At 40.4% G+C, this 27554-nt stretch overlaps 2 protein-coding genes across 4 annotated transcripts in view; one reads left to right on the plus strand and one right to left on the minus strand.

Annotated features, from left to right (window-relative positions):
* Positions 1-27554, minus strand: part of NRBP2 (nuclear receptor binding protein 2) — a 220915-nt gene that overhangs the window by 104402 nt on the left and 88959 nt on the right. For all 3 annotated transcript variants that reach the window (XM_073543299.1, XM_073543297.1, XM_073543300.1), the window contains exon 8: positions 9287-9310. In XM_073543299.1, coding sequence (XP_073399400.1) covers positions 9287-9310 — 24 coding nt within the window. The remainder of the gene's footprint in view (positions 1-9286; positions 9311-27554) is intronic.
* LOC141047944 (uncharacterized) lies at positions 22105-26738 on the plus strand. The gene is made up of 2 exons (XM_073543296.1): positions 22105-23562; positions 26240-26738. The coding sequence occupies exons 1-2, from the start codon at positions 22126-22128 to the stop codon at positions 26312-26314; spliced, it is 1512 nt and encodes a 503-aa protein (XP_073399397.1). The 5' UTR covers positions 22105-22125; the 3' UTR covers positions 26315-26738.

Below are 27554 nucleotides of genomic sequence, written 5' to 3' on the forward strand. Positions count from 1 at the left end.
GGTGACACAGGGTCCGCTGTCCGTCGCGTTTTGGTGGCAGCGGGACCCCCGTTAGTCGCCCGTAAGTGGACGAATGGCCGTGGGCTGTTCGTCACAGTGTATACAGCCGACCCCTACAGACAGCGTACGGGCAGTAACATTATATATATCACTGTGTATACAGCCGACCCCTACAGACAGCGTACGGGCCGTAACATTATATATCACTGTATATACAGTCGACCCCTACAGATAGCGTACTGGCAGTAACATTATATATCACTGTATATACAGCCGACCCATACAGACAGCGTACGGGCAGTAACATTATATAACACTGTGTATACAGCCGACCTCTACAGACAGCGTACGGGCAGTAACATTATATATTACTGTATATACAGAAGACCCCTACAGACAGCGTACGGGCAGTAACATTATATATCACTGTATATACAGCCGACCCCTACAGACAGCGTACGGGCAGTAACATTATATATCACTGTATACAGCCGACCCCTACAGACAGCGTACGGGCAGTAACATTATATATCACTGTATATAAAGCCGACTCCTACAGACAGCGTCCGGCCGTAACATTATATATCACTGTATACAGCCGACCCCTACAGACAGCGTACGGGCAGTAACATTATATATCACTGTATATACAGCCGAACCCTACAGACAGCGTACGGGCAGTAACATTATATATCACTGTATATACAGCCGACCCCTACAGACAGCGTACGGGCAGTAACATTATATATCACTGTATATACAGCCGACCCCTACAGACAGCGTACGGGCAGTAACATTATATATCACTGTATACAGCCGACCCCTACAGACAGCGTACGGGCAGTAACATTATATATCACTGTATATACAGCCGACCCCTACAGACAGCGTACAGGCAGTAACATTATATATCACTGTGTATACAGCAGACCCCTACAGACAGCGTACGGGCAGTAACATTATATATCACTGTATACAGCCGACCCCTACAGACAGCGTACGGGCAGTAACATTATATATCACTGTATATACAGCCGACCCCTACAGACAGCGTACGGGCAGTAACATTATATATCACTGTGTATACAGCAGACCCCTACAGACAGCGTACGGGCAGTAACATTATATATCACTGTATATACAGCCGACCCCTACAGACAGCGTACGGGCAGTAACATTATATATCACTGTATATACAGCCGACCCCTACAGACAGAGTACGAGCAGTAACATTATATATCACTGTATACAGCCGACCCCTACAGACAGCGTACGGGCAGTAACATTATATATCACTGTATACAGCCGACCCCTACAGACAGCGTACGGGCAGTAACATTATATATCACTGTATACAGCCGACCCCTACAGACAGCGTACGGGCAGTAACATTATATATCACTGTATACAGCCGACCCCTACAGACAGCGTACGGGCAGTAACATTATATATCACTGTATACAGCCGACCCCTACAGACAGAGTACGAGCAGTAACATTATATATCACTGTATACAGCCGACCCCTACAGACAGTGTACGGGCAGTAACATTATATATCACTGTATACAGCCGACCCCTACAGACAGAGTACGAGCAGTAACATTATATATCACTGTATACAGCCGACCCCTACAGACAGCGTACGGGCAGTAACATTATATATCACTGTATACAGCCGACCCCTACAGACAGCGTACGGGCAGTAACATTATATATCACTGTATATACAGCCGACCCCTACAGACAGCGTACGGGCAGTAACATTATATATCACTGTATACAGCCGACCCCTACAGACAGTGTACGGGCAGTAACATTATATATCACTGTATATACAGCCGACCCCTACAGACAGAGTACGAGCAGTAACATTATATATCACTGTATACAGCCGACCCCTACAGACAGTGTACGGGCAGTAACATTATATATCACTGTATACAGCCGACCCCTACAGACAGCGTACGGGCAGTAACATTATATATCACTGTATATACAGCCGACCCCTACAGACAGCGTACAGGCAGTAACATTATATATCACTGTATATACAGCCGACCCTACAGACAGCGTACGGGCAGTAACATTATATATCACTGTATATACAGCCGACCCCTACAGACAGCGTACGGGCAGTAACATTATATATCACTGTGTATATAGCCGACCCCTACAGACAGCGTACGGGCAGTAACATTATATATCACTGTATATACAGCCGACCCCTACAGACAGCGTACGGGCCGTAACATTATATATCACTGTATATACAGCCGACCCCTACAGACAGCGTACGGGCAGTAACATTATATATCACTGTATATACAGCCGACCCCTACAGACAGCGTACGGGCAGTAACATTATATATCACTGTATATACAGCCGACCCCTACAGACAGCGTACAGGCAGTAACATTATATATCACTGTATATACAGCCGACCCCTACAGACAGCGTACGGGCAGTAACATTATATATCACTGTATATACAGCCCACCCCTACATACAGCGTACGGGCAGTAACATTATATATCACTGTATACAGCCGACCCCTACAGACAGCGTACGGGCAGTAACATTATATATCACTGTGTATACAGCCGACCCCTACAGACAGCGTACGGGCAGTAACATTATATATCACTGTATATACAGCCGACCCTACAGACAGCGTACGGGCAGTGACATTATATATCACTGTATACAGCCGACCCCTACAGACAGCGTACGGGCAGTAACATTATATATCACTGTATATACAGCCGACCCTACAGACAGCGTACGGGCCATAACATTATATATCACTGTATATACAGCCGACCCCTACAGACAGCGTACAGGCAGTAACATTATATATCACTGTATATACAGCCGACCCCTACAGACAGTGTACGGGCAGTAACATTATATATCACTGTGTATACAGCCGACCCCTACAGACAGCGTACGGGCAGTAACATTATATATCACTGTATACAGCCGACCCCTACAGACAGCGTACGGGCAGTAACATTATATATCACTGTATATACAGCCGACCCCTACAGACAGAGCACAGGCAGTAACATTATATATCACTGTGTATACAGCCGACCCCTACAGACAGCGTACAGGCAGTAACATTATATATCACTGTATATACAGCCTACCTCTACAGACAGCGTACGGGTAGTAACATTATATATCACTGTATATACAGCCGACCCCTACAGACAGCGTACGGGCAGTAACATTATATATCACTGTATATACAGCCGACCCCTACAGACAGCGTACGGGCAGTAACATTATATATCACTGTATACAGCCGACCCCTACAGACAGCGTACGGGCAGTAACATTATATATCACTGTATATACAGCCGACCCCTACAGACAGCGTACGGGCAGTAACATTATATATCACTGTATATACAGCCTACCTCTACAGACAGCGTACGGGCAGTAACATTATATATCACTGTATATACAGCCGACCCCTACAGACAGCGTACGGGCAGTAACATTATATATCACTGTATACAGCCGACCCCTACAGACAGCGTACGGGCAGTAACATTATATATCACTGTATATACAGCCGACCCCTACAGACAGCGTACGGGCAGTAACATTATATATCACTGTATACAGCCGACCCCTACAGACAGCGTACGGGCAGTAACATTATATATCACTGTATATACAGCCGACCCCTACAGACAGCGTACGGGCAGTAACATTATATATCACTGTATACAGCCGACCACTACAGACAGCGTACGGGCAGTAACATTATATATCACTGTATATACAGCCGACCCCTACAGACAGCGTACGGGCAGTAACATTATATATCACTGTATATACAGCCGACCCCTACAGACAGCGTACGGGCAGTAACATTATCTATCACTGTATATACAGCCGACCCCTACAGACAGCGTACGGGCAGTAACATTATATATCACTGTATACAGCCGACCCCTACAGACAGTGTACGGGCAGTAACATTATATATCACTGTATATACAGCCGACCCCTACAGACAGCGTACGGGCAGTAACATTATATATCACTGTATATACAGCCGACCCCTACAGACAGCGTACGGGCAGTAACATTATATATCACTGTCTATACAGCCGACCCCTACAGACAGCGTACGGGCCGCAACATTATATATCACTGTATATGCAGCCGACCCCTACAGACAGCGTACGGGCAGTAACATTATCTATCACTGTATATACAGCCGACCCCTACAGACAGCGTACGGGCAGTAACATTATATATCACTGTGTATACAGCCGACCCCTACAGACAGCGTACGGGCAGTAACATTATCTATCACTGTATATACAGCCGACCCCTACAGACAGCGTACGGGCAGTAACATTATATATCACTGTGTATACAGCCGACCCCTACAGACAGCGTACAGGCAGTAACATTATATATCACTGTATATACAGCCAACCCCTACAGACAGCGTACAGGCAGTAACATTATATATCACTGTATATACAGCCAACCCCTACAGACAGCGTACGGGCAGTAACATTATATATCACTGTATACAGCCGACCCCTACAGACAGCGTACGGGCAGTAACATTATATATCACTGTATATACAGCCGACCCCTACAGACAGCGTACGGGCAGTAACATTATATATCACTGTATACAGCCGACCCCTACAGACAGCGTACGGGCAGTAACATTATATATCACTGTATATACAGCCGACCCCTACAGACAGCGTACGGGCAGTAACATTATATATCACTGTATACAGCCGACCCCTACAGACAGCGTACGGGCAGTAACATTATATATCACTGTATATACAGCCGACCCCTACAGACAGCGTACGGGCAGTAACATTATATATCACTGTATACAGCCGACCCCTACAGACAGCGTACGGGCAGTAACATTATATATCACTGTATATACAGCCGACCCCTACAGACAGCGTACGGGCAGTAACATTATATATCACTGTATACAGCCGACCACTACAGACAGCGTACGGGCAGTAACATTATATATCACTGTATATACAGCCGACCCCTACAGACAGCGTACGGGCAGTAACATTATCTATCACTGTATATACAGCCGACCCCTACAGACAGCGTACGGGCAGTAACATTATATATCACTGTATACAGCCGACCCCTACAGACAGTGTACAGGCAGTAACATTATATATCGCTGTATACAGCCGACCCCTACAGACAGCGTACGGGCAGTAACATTATATATCACTGTATACAGCCGACCCCTACAGACAGTGTACAGGCAGTAACATTATATATCGCTGTATACAGCCGACCCCTACAGACAGTGTACAGGCAGTAACATTATATATCACTGTATATACAGCCGACCACTACAGACAGCGTACGGGCAGTAACATTATATATCACTGTATATACAGCCGACCCCTACAGACAGCGTACGGGCAGTAACATTATATATCACTGTCTATACAGCCGACCCCTACAGACAGCGTACGGGCAGTAACATTATATATCACTGTATACAGCCGACCCCTACAGACAGCGTACGGGCAGTAACATTATCTATCACTGTATATACAGCCGACCCCTACAGATAGCGTACGGGCAGTAACATTATCTATCACTGTATATACAGCCGACCCCTACAGACAGCGTACGGGCAGTAACATTATATATCACTGTATACAGCCGACCCCTACAGACAGCGTACGGGCAGTAACATTATATATCACTGTCTATACAGCCGACCCCTACAGACAGCGTACGGGCAGTAACATTATATATCACTGTATACAGCCGACCCCTACAGACAGCGTACGGGCAGTAACATTATCTATCACTGTATATACAGCCGACCCCTACAGACAGCGTACGGGCAGTAACATTATATATCACTGTGTATACAGCCGACCCCTACAGACAGCGTACGGGCAGTAACATTATATATCACTGTATATACAGCCGACCCCTACAGACAGCGTACGGGCAGTAACATTATATATCACTGTATACAGCCGACCCCTACAGACAGTGTACGGGCAGTAACATTATATATCACTGTATATACAGCCGACCCCTACAGACAGCGTATGGGCAGTAACATTATATATCACTGTATACAGCCGACCCCTACAGACAGCGTACGGGCAGTAACATTATATATCACTGTATATACAGCCGACCCCTACAGACAGCGTACGGGCAGTAACATTATATATCACTGTATACAGCCGACCACTACAGACAGCGTACGGGCAGTAACATTATCTATCACTGTATATACAGCCGACCCCTACAGACAGCGTACGGGCAGTAACATTATATATCACTGTATACAGCCGACCACTACAGACAGCGTACGGGCAGTAACATTATCTATCACTGTATATACAGCCGACCCCTACAGACAGCGTACGGGCAGTAACATTATATATCACTGTATACAGCCGACCCCTACAGACAGTGTACGGGCAGTAACATTATATATCACTGTATATACAGCCGACCCCTACAGACAGCGTACGGGCAGTAACATTATATATCACTGTATATACAGCCGACCCCTACAGACAGCATACGGGCAGTAACATTATATATCACTGTATATACAGCCGACCCCTACAGACAGCGTACGGGCAGTAACATTATATATCACTGTATATACAGCCGACCCCTACAGACAGCGTACGGGCAGTAACATTATATATCACTGTATATACAGCCGACCCCTACAGACAGCGTACGGGCAGTAACGTTATATATCACTGTATACAGCCGACCCCTACAGACAGTGTACGGGCAGTAACATTATATATCACTGTATATACAGCCGACCCCTACAGACAGCGTACGGGCAGTAACATTATATATCACTGTATATACAGCCGACCCCTACAGACAGCGTACGGGCAGTAACATTATCTATCACTGTATATACAGCCGACCCCTACAGACAGCGTACGGGCAGTAACATTATATATCACTGTGTATACAGCCGACCCCTACAGACAGCGTACGGGCAGTAACATTATATATCACTGTATATACAGCCGACCCCTACAGACAGCGTACGGGCAGTAACATTATATATCACTGTATATACAGCCGACCCCTACAGACAGAGTACGGGCAGTAACATTATATATCACTGTATATACAGCCGACCCCTACAGACAGCGTACGGGCAGTAACATTATATATCACTGTATATACAGCCGACCCCTACAGACAGAGTACGGGCAGTAACATTATATATCACTGTATATACAGCCAACCCCTACAGACAGTGTACGGGCAGTAACATTATATATCACTGTATATACAGCCGACCCCTACAGACAGTGTACGGGCAGTAACATTATATATCACTGTATATACAGCCAACCCCTACAGACAGTGTACGGGCAGTAACATTATATATCACTGTATATACAGCCAACCCCTACAGACAGTGTACGGGCAGTAACATTATATATCACTGTATATACAGCCGACCCCTACAGACAGTGTACGGGCAGTAACATTATATATCACTGTATATACAGCCGACCCCTACAGACAGCGTACGGGCCATAACATTATATATCACTGTGTATACAGCCGACCCCTACAGACAGCGTACGGGCAGTAACATTATATATCACTGTATATACAGCCAACCCCTACAGACAGCGTACGGGCAGTAACATTATATATCACTGTATATACAGCCGACCCCTACAGACAGCGTACAGGCAGTAACATTATATATCACTGTATATACAGCCGACCCCTACAGACAGCGTACAGGCAGTAACATTATATATCACTGTATATACAGCCGACCCCTACAGACAGCGTACGGGCAGTAACATTATATATCACTGTATATACAGCCGACCCCTACAGACAGCGTACGGGCAGTAACATTATATATCACTGTATACAGCCGACCCTACAGACAGCGTACAGGCAGTAACATTATATATCACTGTATACAGCCGACCCCTACAGACAGCGTACGGGCAGTAACATTATATATCACTGTATACAGCCGACCCCTACAGACAGCGTACGGGCAGTAACATTATATATCACTGTATACAGCCGACCCCTACAGACAGCATACGGGCAGTAACATTATATATCACTGTATATGCAGCCGACCCCTACAGACAGCGTACGGGCAGTAACATTATATATCACTGTCTATACAGCCGACCCCTACAGACAGCGTACAGGCAGTAACATTATATATCACTGTATATACAGCCGACCCCTACAGACAGCGTACAGGCAGTAACATTATATATCACTGTATATACAGCCGACCCCTACAGACAGCGTACAGGCAGTAACATTATATATCACTGTATATGCAGCCGACCCCTACAGACAGCGTACGGGCAGTAACATTATATATCACTGTATACAGCCGACCCCTACAGACAGCATACGGGCAGTAACATTATATATCACTGTATATGCAGCCGACCCCTACAGACAGCGTACGGGCAGTAACATTATATATCACTGTATATACAGCCGACCCCTACAGACAGCGTACAGGCAGTAACATTATATATCACTGTATACAGCCGACCCCTACAGACAGCGTACGGGCAGTAACATTATATATCACTGTATACAGCCGACCCCTACAGACAGCGTACGGGCAGTAACATTATATATCACTGTATACAGCCGACCCCTACAGACAGCGTACGGGCAGTAACATTATATATCACTGTATATACAGCCGACCCCTACAGACAGTGTACGGGCAGTAACATTATATATCACTGTATATACAGCCGACCCCTACAGACAGCGTACGGGCAGTAACATTATATATCACTGTATACAGCCGACCCCTACAGACAGCGTACGGGCAGTAACATTATATATCACTGTATATACAGCCGACCCCTACAGACAGCGTACAGGCAGTAACATTATATATCACTGTATATACAGCCGACCCCTACAGACAGCGTACGGGCAGTAACATTATATATCACTGTATACAGCCGACCCCTACAGACAGCATACGGGCAGTAACATTATATATCACTGTATATACAGCCGACCCCTACAGACAGCGTACAGGCAGTAACATTATATATCACTGTATATACAGCCGACCCCTACAGACAGCGTACAGGCAGTAACATTATATATCACTGTATACAGCCGACCCCTACAGACAGCGTACAGGCAGTAACATTATATATCACTGTATACAGCATATATATATCTATAGAGAGAGAGAGATAGCCGCACAACAATTAACTCACCGTTGACAAATACCCGATGCCAAACTAAGGGAGGCAGACGTCATCATCCACAGGGAAGACATGGAAGAGAAAGAAGAATCTATCAATATCTAAACTATACAAATTATAATGATTATATTGCACATAAAAACATTTCACATCATATATTCAACACTACAGATTTGCAACACAAATTAGCTAAATGTGATTACCCAAGTATTGATGGTATTTTTTTTAATCGGCGCCATTTTGTTGAAGTAAAAAATTTTTTTTAACACCTTAACGACTGCCGATACGACTTTTAACGGCGGTAGTTAAGGGGTCGTATTCCTCCTGTACCTCATGCTCCTTTTTACACAGCTTCTTCCTGCACCTCACGCTCCTCCTTTATACACAGCATTTTTCTGCAGCACAGCTTTTCTCCTTTAGGCTGGGTTCACACATAGCGGAACTCTCGCGGAAATTATCGCAAGAGTTCCGGAATTCCATTCCGCGGGAAAGTCGCATTTTAAATTCCCGCGATTTTCCCGCGGAAAAACTAGCATTTTGCAAGTGTAATTAGCTTGCAGAATTGCTAGCGTTTTCCAAGCGATCTGTAGCATCGCTTGGAGAACTGATTGACAGGTTGGTCACACTCGTCAAACAGTGTTTGACGAGTGTGACCAACTTTTTACTACTGAGGCCGCCTATGCAGCATCAGTAGTAAAAGATAAAATGCAAAAAAAAAAAAAAAAAAAAAAATGGTGTTATTCTTACCTTCCGTCCCGCGCAGCCTTTTCGCCTCTCTCCACGTTCCCGTTCCCAGTAATCCTTTGTGAAAATGCCCGCGATGACGTACGTTCTCCTCTCCTCCGGACCGTGGGTACCATCCGCAAATGTTCTGCTTACTTTTCGCATGGTGGGCACAGTCACATGCGGAAGGTAAGCAGAACAATGCATTCCTATGGGTGCGGGATCGCCGCGATTCCGCAAAATTAATGAGCATGCTGCGTTTTTTACCGCGAAGCGATTCCGCCGCGGTAAAAACCGCAGCATTAGCGCAGCATTGTGGAATCCCATAGGAATGCATGGGATGCTTATTTTTCGCGTTTTCGCGGCAAAATCTCGCAGTTAAAACTGCTGCGGAAACGTGAAAAAAACGCCACGTGTGAACTCAGCCTTATAGTCTCCTCCGGGAGCACCTCACACTCCTCTTCCATATACAATTGGAAACACTTGATCCTGAGAAAAATTGCACTGTTTGCAATAAAGTGTATCGTGAACTGTTTGTACCAAGGACTGTGACAAGAACAAGGGGCATTCTCTGCGTTTGGAGGAAAGACAATTTCTGCACCAGCACAGAAGAGGGTTCTTCACGGTACGAGCAGTGAGGCTCTGGAATTCTCTTCCTGAGGAAGTGGTGATGGCCAACTCACTGAATGAATGTAAGAAAGGAATGGAGGCTTTTCTTGTGAGTAACAGTATAGAAGGTTACGAATAACAGAATATTATAGGTAGATGGTTGACCCAGCTTAGGGGAAGGAATTTTTTTCCCTATGGAGAAAATCGGCTTCTACTCTGTGGGTTTTTTGCCTTCCCCAGGATCAACAATGCAGAACAGCTGCACTAAAAATAGGCTGAACTAGATGGACATAAGGTCTTCCTTCAGCCTTCAAAACTATGTTACTGTGTTACTATGTATACACCGCCTACTTCTTCTGCAGCACCACACTTTTCTCCTTAAGGCTGTGTGCCCACGATGCAATTTTTAAGCGTTTTTGCCGCGATTTTCGGCGTGAAAACGTTTAGAAATCTTGTACAGAACGCCCCCCATGCATTCCTATGGCATTCCGCACATGCTGTGCTAATGCTGCGCTTTTTTCCGCGGCGGAATCGCATCACGGAAAAAAATCGCAGCATGCTCATTCTTTTTTGCGGAATCGCAAAGAATTGCCGCGATTCCGCACCCATAGGAATGCATGAGAATCTCTTACTTCCCGCATGTGGCTATGCCCACCATGCGGGAACTGAAGCGTCTCATGTGCGGTTGGTACCCACGGTGTGGAGGAGAGGAGACTGTCCTCCAGGCCCTGAGTACCAGACCCCTGTAAAAAAAAGAATAAAAAATAAAAAATCGGGGTATATTTACCTTCCGATGTCCCGCGCTGCATTCCGGGCCACAGCGTTCCCAGTAATGCCTTGCGGCAAGGTCCTGTGATGACGTGGTCTCGTGAGATCACTATAGTAACGCGAGACTACGTCATCACAGGTCTCGCAAGGCATCGCTGGGAACGCTGAGGCCGGGATGCAGCGCGGGACGCCGGAAGGTAAATATACCCCGATTTTTTATTTTATCATTTTTAACATTCTATCTTTTACTATTGATTCCGCATAGGCGGCCTCAATAGTGAAAACCTGGTCACACTTGTCAAACACTATGTCTGACGAGTGTGACCAACCTGTCAATCACTTTCCAAGCGATGCTTCAAATCGCTTGGAAAGTGCTTGAGAAAATCGCGGTGAAATCCGTGTGATTTCTGGGAAGGAGTCCGGTTTTCACTGTGTGTTTTAAAACGCTACGTGGGCCCATAGCCTTAGGCTAGTGTCACACTAGTGTTACCGGGCGCAGCGCTCGGCCGCCACTACGCTCCGCCCCCTCCGGTCAGCTCCTCCTCTGATCACGTGACGCTGCATGCGATCAGCGCACCCTATATTTAGCGTTGGGTACGCAGGTCGTGCGCTGGTATGATTTTGCCGCCGCTTGCGCCCTTTTGGCGCTGCACCGACGTGCGCCAAACGCACTTTGCTGCATTTCTTTGCGCTCGGTGCAGCGCCAAAATGGCGCAAGTGGCGGCAAAATCATACCAGCGCACAACCCGCGTACCCAACGCTAAATATAGGGTGCGCTGATCGCATGCAGCGTCACGTGATCAGAGGAGGAAATGACCGGAGGGGGCGGGGCTGGGGGCGGAGCGTAGTGGCGGCTGAGCGCTGCGCCCGGTAACACTAGTGTGACACTAGCCTTAGACCTCGTTCACACGTTATTTGGTCGTTATTTTTACCTCACTATTTCTAAGATAAAACTGGGAGTAAAACAATCAGAGTAAAAGTATATTAGAAACACGTCAGCACTTCTGGATTTTTCTCCCATTCGTGGCTTTGGCTTATAAATACGGAGGTAAAATACTGACCAAATACTGAAGGTGTGAATGTGGCCGTATACACAGCCCCATACTGCAGCAGCACCTCCCATCACGCCTCTCACATACATACATGTACACACACATATATACACAGATATATAATAGACAGCTATTATATATTATACGTACATGTACACACACAGATATCATATAATACACAGTTATTATATATTATACGTACATGTACACACACGTATATACACAGATATCATATAATACACACAGTTATTATATATTATACGTACATGTACACACACGTATATACACAGATATATAATAGACAGATATTATATATTATACGTACATGTACACACACAGATCATATAATACACAGTTATTATATATTATACGTACATGTACACACACGTATATACACAGATATATAATAGACAGATATTATATATTATACGTACATGTACACACACAGATATCATATAATACACAGTTATTATACATTATACGTACATGTACACACACGTATATACACAGATATCACATAATACACAGTTATTATATATTATACGTACATGTACACACACGTATATACACAGATATCACATAATACACACAGTTATTATATATTATACGTACATGTACACACACAGATATCATATAATACACAGTTATTATATATTATACGTACATGTACACACACGTATATACACAGATATCACATAATACACAGTTATTATATATTATACGTACATGTACACACACGTATATACACAGATATCACATAATACACACAGTTATTATATATTATACGTACATGTACACACACAGATATCATATAATACACAGTTATTATATATTATACGTACATGTACACACACGTATATACACAGATATCATATAATACACACAGTTATTATATATTATACGTACATGTACACACACGTATATACACAGATATCACATAGTACACACAGTTATTATATATTATACGTACATGTACACACACGTATATACACAGATATCACATAATACACACAGTTATTATATATTATACGTACATGTACACACACGTATATACACAGATATCACATAATACACACAGTTATTATATATTATACGTACATGTACACACACGTATATACACAGATATCACATAATACACAGTTATTATATATTATACGTACATGTACACACACAGATATCATATAATACACAGTTATTATATATTATACATACATGTACACACACGTATATACACAGATATCACATAATACACAGTTATTATATATTATACGTACATGTACACACACGTATATACACAGATATCACATAATACACACAGTTATTATATATTATACGTACATGTACACAAACGTATATACACAGATATCACATAATACACAGTTATTATATATTATACGTACATGTACACACACAGATATCATATAATACACAGCTATTATATATTATACGTACATGTACACACACAGATATCATATAATACACAGTTATTATATATTATACGTACATGTACACACACGTATATACACAGATATCATATAATACACAGTTATTATATATTATACGTACATGTACACACACGTATATACACAGATATCACATAATACACACAGTTATTATATATTATACGTACATGTACACACACGTATATACACAGATATCACATAATACACAGTTATTATATATTATACGTACATGTACACACACAGATATCATATAATACACAGTTATTATATATTATACGTACATGTACACACACGTATATACACAGATATCATATAATACACAGTTATTATATATTATACGTACATGTACACACACGTATATACACAGATATCACATAATACACAGTTATTATATATTATACGTACATGTACACACACAGATATCATATAATACACAGTTATTATATATTATACGTACATGTACACACACGTATATACACAGATATCACATAATACACACAGTTATTATATATTATACGTACATGTACACACACGTATATACACAGATATCACATAATACACAGTTATTATATATTATACGTACATGTACACACACGTATATACACAGATATCACATAATACACAGTTATTATATATTATACGTACATGTACACACACAGATATCATATAATACACAGTTATTATATATTATACGTACATGTACACACACGTATATACACAGATATCACATAATACACAGTTATTATATATTATACGTACATGTACACACACGTATATACACAGATATCACATAATACACAGTTATTATATATTATACGTACATGTACACAAACGTATATACACAGATATCACATAATACACAGTTATTATGTATTATACGTACATGTACACACACAGATATCATATAATACACAGCTATTATATATTATACGTACATGTACACACACAGATATCATATAATACACAGCTATTATATATTATACGTACATGTACACACACAGATATCATATAATACACAGTTATTATATATTATACGTACATGTACACACACGTATATACACAGATATCATATAATACACAGTTATTATATATTATACGTACATGTACACACACGTATATACACAGATATCACATAATACACACAGTTATTATATATTATACGTACATGTACACACACGTATATACACAGATATCACATAATACACAATTATATATTATACGTACATGTACACACACAGATATCATATAATACACAGTTATTATATATTATACGTACATGTACACACACGTATATACACAGATATATAATAGACAGCTATTATATATTATACGTACATGTACACACACAGATATCATATAATACACAGTTATTATATATTATACGTACATGTACACACACGTATATACACAGATATCACATAATACACAGTTATTATATATTATACGTACATGTACACACACAGATATCATATAATACACAGTTATTATATATTATACGTACATGTACACACACAGATATCATATAATACACAGTTATTATATATTATACGTACATGTACACACACAGATATCATATAATACACAGTTATTATATATTACACGTACATGTACACACACGTATATACACAGATATCACATAATACACACAGTTATTATATATTATACGTACATGTACACACACGTATATACACAGATATATAATACACAGCTATTATATATTATACGTACATGTACACACACAGATATCATATAATACACAGTTATTATATATTATACGTACATGTACACACACAGATATCACATAATACACACAGTTATATATTATATGTACATGTACACACGTATATACACAGATATCATATAATACACAGTTATTATATATTATACGTACATGTACACACGTATATACACAGATATATAATACACAGTTATTATATATTATACGTACATGTACACACACGTATATACACAGATATCATATAATACACAGCTATTATATATTATACGTACATGTACACACACGTATATACACAGATATCATATAATACACAGTTATTATATATTATACGTACATGTACACACACGTATATACACAGATATATAATACACAGCTATTATATATTATACGTACATGTACACACACAGATATATAATACACAGTTATATATTATACGTACATGTACACACACGTATATACACAGATATATAATACACAGTTATTATATATTATACGTACATGTACACACGTATATACACAGATATATAATACACAGTTATTATATATTATACGTACATGTACACACACGTATATACACAGATATATAATACACAGCTATTATATATTATACGTACATGTACACACACGTATATACACAGATATCATATAATACACAGTTATTATATATTATACGTACATGTACACACACGTATATACACAGATATATAATACACAGTTATTATATATTATACGTACATGTACACACACGTATATACACAGATATCACATAATACACACAGTTATTATATATTATACGTACATGTACACACACGTATATACACAGATATCATATAATACACAGTTATTATATATTATACGTACATGTACACACACGTATATACACAGATATCATATAATACACAGTTATATATTATACGTACATGTACACACACGTATATACACAGATATCATATAATACACAGTTATTATATATTATACGTACATGTACACACGTATATACACAGATATCATATAATACACACAGTTATTATATATTATACGTACATGTACACACACGTATATACACAGATATATAATACACAGTTATTATATATTATACGTACATGTACACACACGTATATACACAGACATCACATAATACAGTTATATATTATACGTACATGTACACACACAGATATCATATAATACACAGTTATTATATATTATACGTACATGTACACACGTATATACACAGATATCATATAATACACAGTTATTATATATTATACGCACATGTACACACACGTATATACACAGATATCATATAATACACAGTTATTATATATTATACGTACATGTACACACACAGATATCATATAATACACAGTTATTATATATTATACGTACATGTACACACGTATATACACAGATATATAATAGACAGCTATTATATATTAAACGTAAATGTACACACACGTATATACACAGATATATAATACACAGTTATTATATATTATACGTACATGTACACACACGTATATACACAGATATATAATACACAGTTATTATATATTATACGTACATGTACACACACGTATATGCACAGATATCACATAATACACAATTATATATTATACGTACATGTACACACGTATATACACAGATATCATATAATACACAGTTATTATATATTATACGTACATGTACACACACAGATATCATATAATACACAATTATATATTATACGTACATGTACACACGTATATACACAGATATATAATAGACAGCTATTATATATTAAACGTACATGTACACACACGTATATACACAGATATATAATACACAATTATATATTATACGTACATGTACACAAGTATATACACAGATAACATATAATACACAGTTATTATATATTATACGTACATGTACACACACGTATATACACAGATATATAATACACAGTTATTATATATTATACGTACATGTACACACGTATATACACAGATATATAATACAGTTATTATATATTATACGTACATGTACACACGTATATACATAGATAACATATAATACACAGTTATTATATATTATACGTACATGTACACACACAGATATCATATAATACACACAGTTATTATATATTATACGTACATGTACACACGTATATACACAGATATCATATAATACACAGTTATTATATATTATACGTACATGTACACACGTATATACACAGATATATAATACACAGTTATTATATATTATACGTACATGTACACACACGTATATACACAGATATATAATACACAGTTATTATATATTATACGTACATGTACACACACAGATATCATATAATACACAGTTATTATATATTATACGTACATGTACACACGTATATACACAGATATATAATAGACAGCTATTATATATTAAACGTAAATGTACACACACGTATATACACAGATATATAATACACAGTTATTATATATTATACGTACATGTACACACACGTATATACACAGATATATAATACACAGTTATTATATATTATACGTACATGTACACACACGTATATGCACAGATATCACATAATACACAATTATATATTATACGTACATGTACACACGTATATACACAGATATCATATAATACACAGTTATTATATATTATACGTACATGTACACACACAGATATCATATAATACACAATTATATATTATACGTACATGTACACACGTATATACACAGATATATAATAGACAGCTATTATATATTAAACGTACATGTACACACACGTATATACACAGATATATAATACACAATTATATATTATACGTACATGTACACAAGTATATACACAGATAACATATAATACACAGTTATTATATATTATACGTACATGTACACACACGTATATACACAGATATATAATACACAGTTATTATATATTATACGTACATATACACACACGTATATACACAGATATATAATACAGTTATTATATATTATACGTACATGTACACACGTATATACATAGATAACATATAATACACAGTTATTATATATTATACGTACATGTACACACACAGATATCATATAATACACACAGTTATTATATATTATACGTACATGTACACACGTATATACACAGATATCATATAATACACAGTTATTATATATTATACGTACATGTACACACGTATATACACAGATATATAATACACAGTTATTATATATTATACGTACATGTACACACACGTATATACACAGATATATAATACACAGTTATTATATATTATACGTACATGTACACACGTATATACACAGATATATAATACACAGTTATTCTATATTATACGTACATGTACACACACGTATACATACAGATATCATATAATACACAGTTATTATATATTATGCGTACATGTACACACACGTATATACACAGATATCACATAATACACACAGTTATTATATATTATACATACATGTACACACACGTATATACACAGATCATATAATACACACAGTTACTATATATTATACGTACATGTACACACACGTATATACACAGATATCACATAATACACAGTTATTATATATTATACGTACATGTACACACACGTATATACACAGATATCATATAATACACACAGTTATATATTATACGTACATGTACACACACGTATATACACAGATATATAATACACAGTTATTATATATTATACGTACATGTACACACACGTATATACAGATATCATATAATACACAGTTATATATTATACGTACATGTACACACACGTATATACACACAGATATCATATAATACACACAGTTATTATATATTATAAGTACATGTACACACACGTATATACACAGATATCATATAATACACAGTTATTATATATTATACGTACATGTACACACACGTATATACACAGATCATATAATACACACAGTTACTATATATTATACGTACATGTACACACACGTATATACACAGATATCACATAATACACAGTTATTATATATTATACGTACATGTACACACGTATATACACAGATATCATATAATACACAGTTATTATATATTATACGTACATGTACACACACGTATATACACAGATATCACATAATACACAGTTATTATATATTATACGTACATGTACACACGTATATACACAGATATCCTATAATACACAGTTATTATATATTATACGTACATGTACACACACGTATATACACAGATATCATATAATACACAGTTATTATATATTATAGGTACATGTACACACAGGTATATACACAGATATATAATACACAGTTATTATATATTATACGTACATGTACACACACGTATATACACAGATATCATATAATACACACAGTTATATATTATACGTACATGTACACACACGTATATACAGATATCATATAATACACAGTTATATATTATACGTACATGTACACACACGTATATACACACAGATATCATATAATACACACAGTTATTATATATTATAAGTACATGTACACACACGTATATACACAGATATCATATAATACACAGTTATTATATATTATACGTACATGTACACACACGTATATACACAGATCATATAATACACACAGTTACTATATATTATACGTACATGTACACACACGTATATACACAGATATCACATAATACACAGTTATTATATATTATACGTACATGTACACACGTATATACACAGATATCATATAATACACAGTTATTATATATTATACGTACATATACACACACGTATATACACAGATATCACATAATACACAGTTATTATATATTATACGTACATGTACACACGTATATACACAGATATCCTATAATACACAGTTATTATATATTATACGTACATGTACACACACGTATATACACAGATATCATATAATACACAGTTATTATATATTATACGTACATGTACACACACGTATATACACAGATATATAATACACAGTTATTATATATTATACGTACATGTACACACACGTATATACACAGATATCATATAATACACACAGTTATATATTATACGTACATGTACACACACGTATATACAGATATCATATAATACACAGTTATATATTATACGTACATGTACACACACGTATATACACACAGATATCATATAATACACAGTTATTATATATTATAAGTACATGTACACACACGTATATACACAGATATCACATAATACAGTTATTATATATTATACGTACATGTACACACACGTATATACACAGATATCATATAATACACAGTTATCATATATTATACGTACATGTACACACACGTATATACACAGATCATATAATACACACAGTTACTATATATTATACGTACATGTACACACACGTATATACACAGATATCACATAATACACAGTTATTATATATTATACGTACATGTACACACGTATATACACAGATATCCTATAATACACAGTTATTATATATTATACGTACATGTACACACACGTATATACACAGATATCACATAATACACAGTTATGATTGTCATGATTTGCAGTCTTGCCCTGTCCTGTATTTTGTATAATATGTCATTTAACTTTCCTCTGGTTCATTTGCTGTAAATTAACCATGTCTCCTTCCCCCAATACTTTGCAATGTCTTGTGATGTACCTGGACCATAATCTAATTTAGGCTTGTGTCAACAGCTAGTGGAACTTTGGCTATTGTTTTCCTAAGCAGAAGATAACCTACAATACACATCCTGTAGACTAAGTGGAGCCCTTACATTTCTAGAATCTTCTGATGGACCAAACCATTGAATAGTAGGTGTGACCCCTACCCCCCTTCAGATGGACTGATCCCAGGAGCCCTGACAATACATTCTTGCTTTAAGATCAGATGTGAGTTGGATGCTAAAAGAGTAGGACGAGGCTGTCTGAGGAAGCTTCGGCCTCTGTGTGATCGTGGTGGATTTCTGGGACTCTTAAAGGACTATGGTTTTGTGATCTGGCACAAGGATTGTCGGGAGGTGCCCCCGAATCAGTTTCCTGTGGACTTATTTTGGGACTCTGCAAATTACCTTCGTGTTGTTCCTGTTTTTTGGTCAATAAATCTGTTGGATTATTCCCAGGCCTGTTGTCCCTCCTTGCTCTGGAGAATACTCCCGTCACAAACTGGTGGCAGCGGTGGGATCAGAGCAGAAGGAATGGAGGACAACGGCCCATCAACATCTGGAACCAGCACCGCAGAGTACAAGAACTGGACTGCAAAGAACCTACAAACAAAGGCCCGTGAACTGGGAGTCAGCTACAAGGGACTCTCCAAGGAGCAGCTGATTGAAGCTTTGGAAGCAGTTCGCCTGCAAGATGATGCTGAGGAAGGATCCTCACAGCAAAGAGAGGAAAGGCGGCAGTCGGAGGTAAATACCCAAAAAAGTCAGTGGGTTGTGTGGTACGAGGAGGAGATGGCCTTGCTGGGAGAAGAGGCTACCATAGAAGATAAGAGGGAGGTCATGCGCACAGCCAAGGAGAGGCAGCGCAGGATGGAGGAGAGGGCAATGCTGGAGAGGGAGATCACTTTGGAGGCAGCGAGAAGCTCCAGACAGACTGTACCCACAGCATCCCCCATGAGGGAACTCCCCAGAGTGTCCCGCAAAGACTTCAAGCCGTTTAATGAGGCTTCCGGTGACATTGAGGGCTTCTTCCTGGACTTTGAGCATCAGTGTCGATTAATGGAAGTCCCGGAAAGGGAGCGCGTCCGACATCTTGTGGGGCTCTTAGAGGGTGGAGCTGCCGCAGCCTATAGAGCTATGGACCCTCGGTTGAACTGTGAGTATGCGGAGATTAAACAGACTATTCTAGAACATTATGCTGTAACCCCAGACACTTACAGGACTCAGTTCCGTACTTTAGCCTGTGATGAGGAAGTGTCCTTCAAGATGTATGCTCACAAACTCAAACATATATGTCATCGCTGGCTGGAGGCAGAGGAGGCAATAACCTGGGAAACGTTCCTGCAGGTCATCCTAAAAGAGCAGTTTTATTTTAAGTGCCCCGCTGAGATCCGGGAATGGGTGCGTGAAAGGAGACCAGCAACAGTGGAGGAAGCTGCAGCTCTAGCTGAGGCTCTCACCATCAAGCCTCAGTGGAAAAAATTACTACTCAGGGAGAAAAACACTACCAGCCCCCCAACGCTGGCGGCCCCTGGTCCTTCTGCCTCCAATATTCACCATCCCACTAGACCATCAACTCATGGTGACCTTCGTGTGACTGTGCCTCGCATTACTCCTGCTTCACCTTTGGGACTACGACGTGGAGGAAGAATCCCAGAGCGCAGATGCTATGGATGTGGGCAGCCCGGGCATATGCAATTCCAATGTCCAGGTGTACGGAGGCAGAACACCTACAGACCGCCTTTGCCTGTTCATTATCTACAGACCCCCTCACCTGGAGAAGAGATGGATTCAGTGCCTGATGACTTGCCAAGTGACTCTGATATCCTGGCTTCCCTACCAGGAGTCTATGGGGTGCGAGCCCCAGCCACCTGTTCCTCTGATCTTCAGCACAAACATCTACAGGAGGTCGTGCAGGATGGTCAAAAAGTTGTTGGCTTCCGTGACACTGGGGCTTTTCTCACCATAGCCGATCCCCGAGTAATTCAACCAGAAGCAATTCAAAAGGGACCAGGAATTGCCATTGAATTGGCTGGAGGTACCCAGAGATATATTCCAAGAGCGAGTGTGACCCTGGATTATGGCTTTGGGGCCAAACAATGCATGGTCGGTGTGATGAGCGGCCTCCCTGCAGACGTTCTTCTAGGAAATGATGTGGGGAATCTTCATTGCCACTTTGTCGGTGCGGTAACCCGAAGTCAAGCCAAGAGAGCAGCAAATGTGGACGTGTACAACCCATCCATGGAAATGAGGCCACCAGAACTGCCGTCACAGCCGGTGAGTGATTCTTCTTGTGGGGATAATATGAATGTTACCTGGGATAAAGTTCAGTTTAGACAAGAAGTGGAGACTGACCCCACCCTAGCTAGTTTTAGAGCTCGAGCTGAAATAGGGCAGCTAGGGGAGAATGGAGAAAGAATTATCAGAGAAAATGGACTTCTATATCGGGTTACCAATGCCGACTCCCTAGATAAGCCCTGGACTTATAGCAAACAGCTGATTGTTCCTCAGAAATACAGAATTCCCCTATTACACCTTGCTCATGATATTCCTACTGCTGGCCATCAAGGCAAAACCCGCACCGAGAGGCGATTGACTCAATCTTTCTATTGGCCTGGGATTTCCCAAGCAGTGGCGCATTTCTGCCGAACTTGCGACATATGTCAGCGTAGAGGGCGACCCGGAGATCACCCAAAGGCACCCCTGCAACCGCTCCCTATAATAGAAGAACCCTTTCAAAGAGTAGCTGTTGATATCATTGGACCTCTGGCTAAACCAAGTAAATCTGGAAAGCAGTACATTCTCACTGTTGTGGACTATGCCACCCGATATCCAGAAGCGGTGGCCTTGTCAAGTATTTCTGCAGCCAAGGTGGCCGAGGCCCTGGTTACCATTTTCACCAGAGTAGGATTTCCCAGTGAGATCTTGTCGGACCAAGGCTCCCAGTTCATGTCAGAGCTGGTCCAGTGTCTGTGGCGCACCTGTGGAGTACGAGCGATCCGCACGACCCCGTATCATCCCCAAACAAATGGACTTTGTGAACGATTTAATGGCACTCTGAAGAATATGCTGAGGGCCTTCACTGACAGAGATTCAAACTGGGAGAAGTACCTACCCCATCTCTTGTTTGCCTATCGGGAAGTTCCCCAGGAGTCCACTGGGTTCTCCCCCTTTGAACTACTCTTTGGAAGAAAGGTCCGAGGACCCTTAACCCTGCTCAAGGAATACTGGGAGGGGCAAGTTGAAGATACAGGGGCCCCTGTTGTCCCTTATGTCCTAAAGCTGCGAGAAACCCTGGCCCAACTTGCTAGTTTTGCCCAGAGTCATGTGCGGATGGCTCAAACCAGACAGAAGACATGGTATGACCGTAAAGCACGCTACCGGGAGTTTGTAGAAGGACAACAGGTCTTAATGATTGTTCCCCATCGGCAGAATAAACTGCAGACAACATGGGAGGGTCCCTTCCGGGTTCTCAGAAAACTGAATGACACCAATTACCTTCTTGCTTTAGATGATCAGGGGCTAAGACAAAAGACTGTCCATGTGAATATGATTAAGGAGTACCATGACCGGACCCTTCCAATGATAGCAAGCTGTCGGCTAGCTTCAGAGGACGGTCAAGAGGATGAGGACTCCCTACCTGATCTTGTGGAAGCAGCGACAGCCCCATCCACTGTGGAACAGGTTCCTCTGGGAGATCACCTGGATTCCTTACAGAAAAACCAGATGCTGGGAGTGCTTCAACAGAGACGTGCTGCTTTCTCATCCCAACCAGGTCGAACCACCGTCACCTGAATCAGTTCGAAACACCATGCAGCACGAACTGGAGGAGATGCTACAGCTTGGGGTAATCCAGGCCTCCCATAGCCCTTGGGCCTCTCCTGTGGTGTTAGTACCCAAGAAGGATGGGAGTACTCGATTTTGTGTGGACTATCGACGACTAAACGACCATACCGTCAGTGATCCTTACCCAATGCCTCGTATTGACGAACTTCTAGACCGACTGGCTGGATCCCGATATGTCACTATCTTTGATCTCAGTAAGGGATACTGGCAAATCCCTCTGACGGAGGAGGGGAGAGAACGGTCCGCTTTTATAACCCCCTTTGGTCTGTATGAATTCCTAAATATGCCCTTTAGATTCACTAGTAGGACTTTTATGGATTAAAACGTGCGCTGCCAGACCATCAATCCTCACAAGTTGTGTACTTAATATATTTATTTCCCAACGCGTTTCGAGGTCATAAAACCTCTTCCTCAGGGGATGACATGTACATGTCATCCCCTGAGGAAGAGGTTTTATGACCTCGAAACGCGTTGGGAAATAAATATATTAAGTACACAACTTGTGAGGATTGATGGTCTGGCAGCGCACGTTTTAATCCATAAAAGTCCTACTAGTGAATCTGAAGATTTATGGCCACAGCGTGGTCATTTGGATGTGCAGCAAGCTGACCGCATTTCTTTATGCTTGTTACTCTCCTATATACGGTGAGTATAAATTACTATTTGATATCTTGGTTTTCTCAGATAAGACCCTATTGCGCTTTTTTTCCTTGCAGTTTCAATTATTAAATATGCCCTTTGGAATGAAGAATGCCCCGGCCACCTTCCAGAGAATGGTGGACCAGATCCTCCGGGGATGTGGTGACTTTGCTTGTGCCTACTTGGATGATATCGCTATCTTCAGCCAGACGTGGGAGGAACATCTGAACCAAGTAGCCGTTATTCTTGACCTGCTTCTTGCAGCAGGCCTAACCATTCGACCAGATAAATGCCAATTGGGGATGGGTGAAGTCCAGTACCTAGGGCATAGAGTAGGAGGAGGGAAGCTCCGTCCCGAACCTGCCAAAATCCAGGCTATTAGAGACTGGCCTGTACCCCAAACTAAGAAACAAGTTATGGCTTTTTTGGGCACTGCCAGTTATTACCGAAAATTTGTTTCTCATTTCAGCACTGTGGCCAAGCCTCTTACCGACCTGACCAAGAAAACGATGCCCCGGCTGGTGATCTGGACTCCAGCCTGTGATGAGGCTTTTAACCAGCTGAAGGACGCTCTGGTCTGTGACCCTGTTCTGGCTGCTCCAGACTACAAGAGGAGATTCATTGTGCAGACGGACGCCTCTGCTTATGGACTGGGAGCTGTCCTCAGCCAGGTGAATGCAGCTGGGGACGAGCACCCCATTGCCTACCTCAGCCGGAAACTGCTGGACCGAGAAGTGGCCTATGCAACTGTTGAAAAAGAATGTCTGGCTGTAGTGTGGGCCCTTAGGAAACTAAGGCCGTATCTGTATGGACGAGAATTCACTGTCGTTACTGATCACAATCCCCTCACCTGGCTGAACAGAGTCTCTGGGGACAATGGACGCTTACTACGATGGAGCCTGGCACTGCAGCCCTATAACTTTACCATACAGTATAGAAGAGGCAGCCAACACCAAAATGCAGATGGACTGTCCAGGCAAGAGGAGCCCCGAGTCCTGTCAGCCATGCCTGTGTGTACTTAACCAGTGACCTGTAGAGGTCCCTAGTACGTACACAAATTGGGAGGGGAAGGGATTGTCATGATTTGCAGTCTTGCCCTGTCCTGTATTTTGTATAATATGTCATTTAACTTTCCTCTGGTTCATTTGCTGTAAATTAACCATGTCTCCTTCCCCCAATACTTTGCAATGTCTTGTGATGTACCTGGACCATAATCTAATTTAGGCTTGTGTCAACAGCTAGTGGAACTTTGGCTATTGTTTTCCTAAGCAGAAGATAACCTACAATACACATCCTGTAGACTAAGTGGAGCCCTTACATTTCTAGAATCTTCTGATGGACCAAACCATTGAATAGTAGGTGTGACCCCTACCCCCCTTCAGATGGACTGATCCCAGGAGCCCTGACAATACATTCTTGCTTTAAGATCAGATGTGAGTTGGATGCTAAAAGAGTAGGACGAGGCTGTCTGAGGAAGCTTCGGCCTCTGTGTGATCGTGGTGGATTTCTGGGACTCTTAAAGGACTATGGTTTTGTGATCTGGCACAAGGATTGTCGGGAGGTGCCCCCGAATCAGTTTCCTGTGGACTTATTTTGGGACTCTGCAAATTACCTTCGTGTTGTTCCTGTTTTTTGGTCAATAAATCTGTTGGATTATTCCCAGGCCTGTTGTCCCTCCTTGCTCTGGAGAATACTCCCGTCACAATTATATATTATACGTACATGTACACACACGTATATACACAGATATCATATAATACACAGTTATTATATATTATACGTAC

The sequence above is a fragment of the Dendrobates tinctorius genome, unplaced genomic scaffold (assembly GCF_039654945.1).
Source record: "Dendrobates tinctorius isolate UK_male_01 unplaced genomic scaffold, ASM3965494v1 ptg000130l, whole genome shotgun sequence".
In the NCBI taxonomy this organism is placed as follows: domain Eukaryota; kingdom Metazoa; phylum Chordata; class Amphibia; order Anura; family Dendrobatidae; genus Dendrobates; species Dendrobates tinctorius.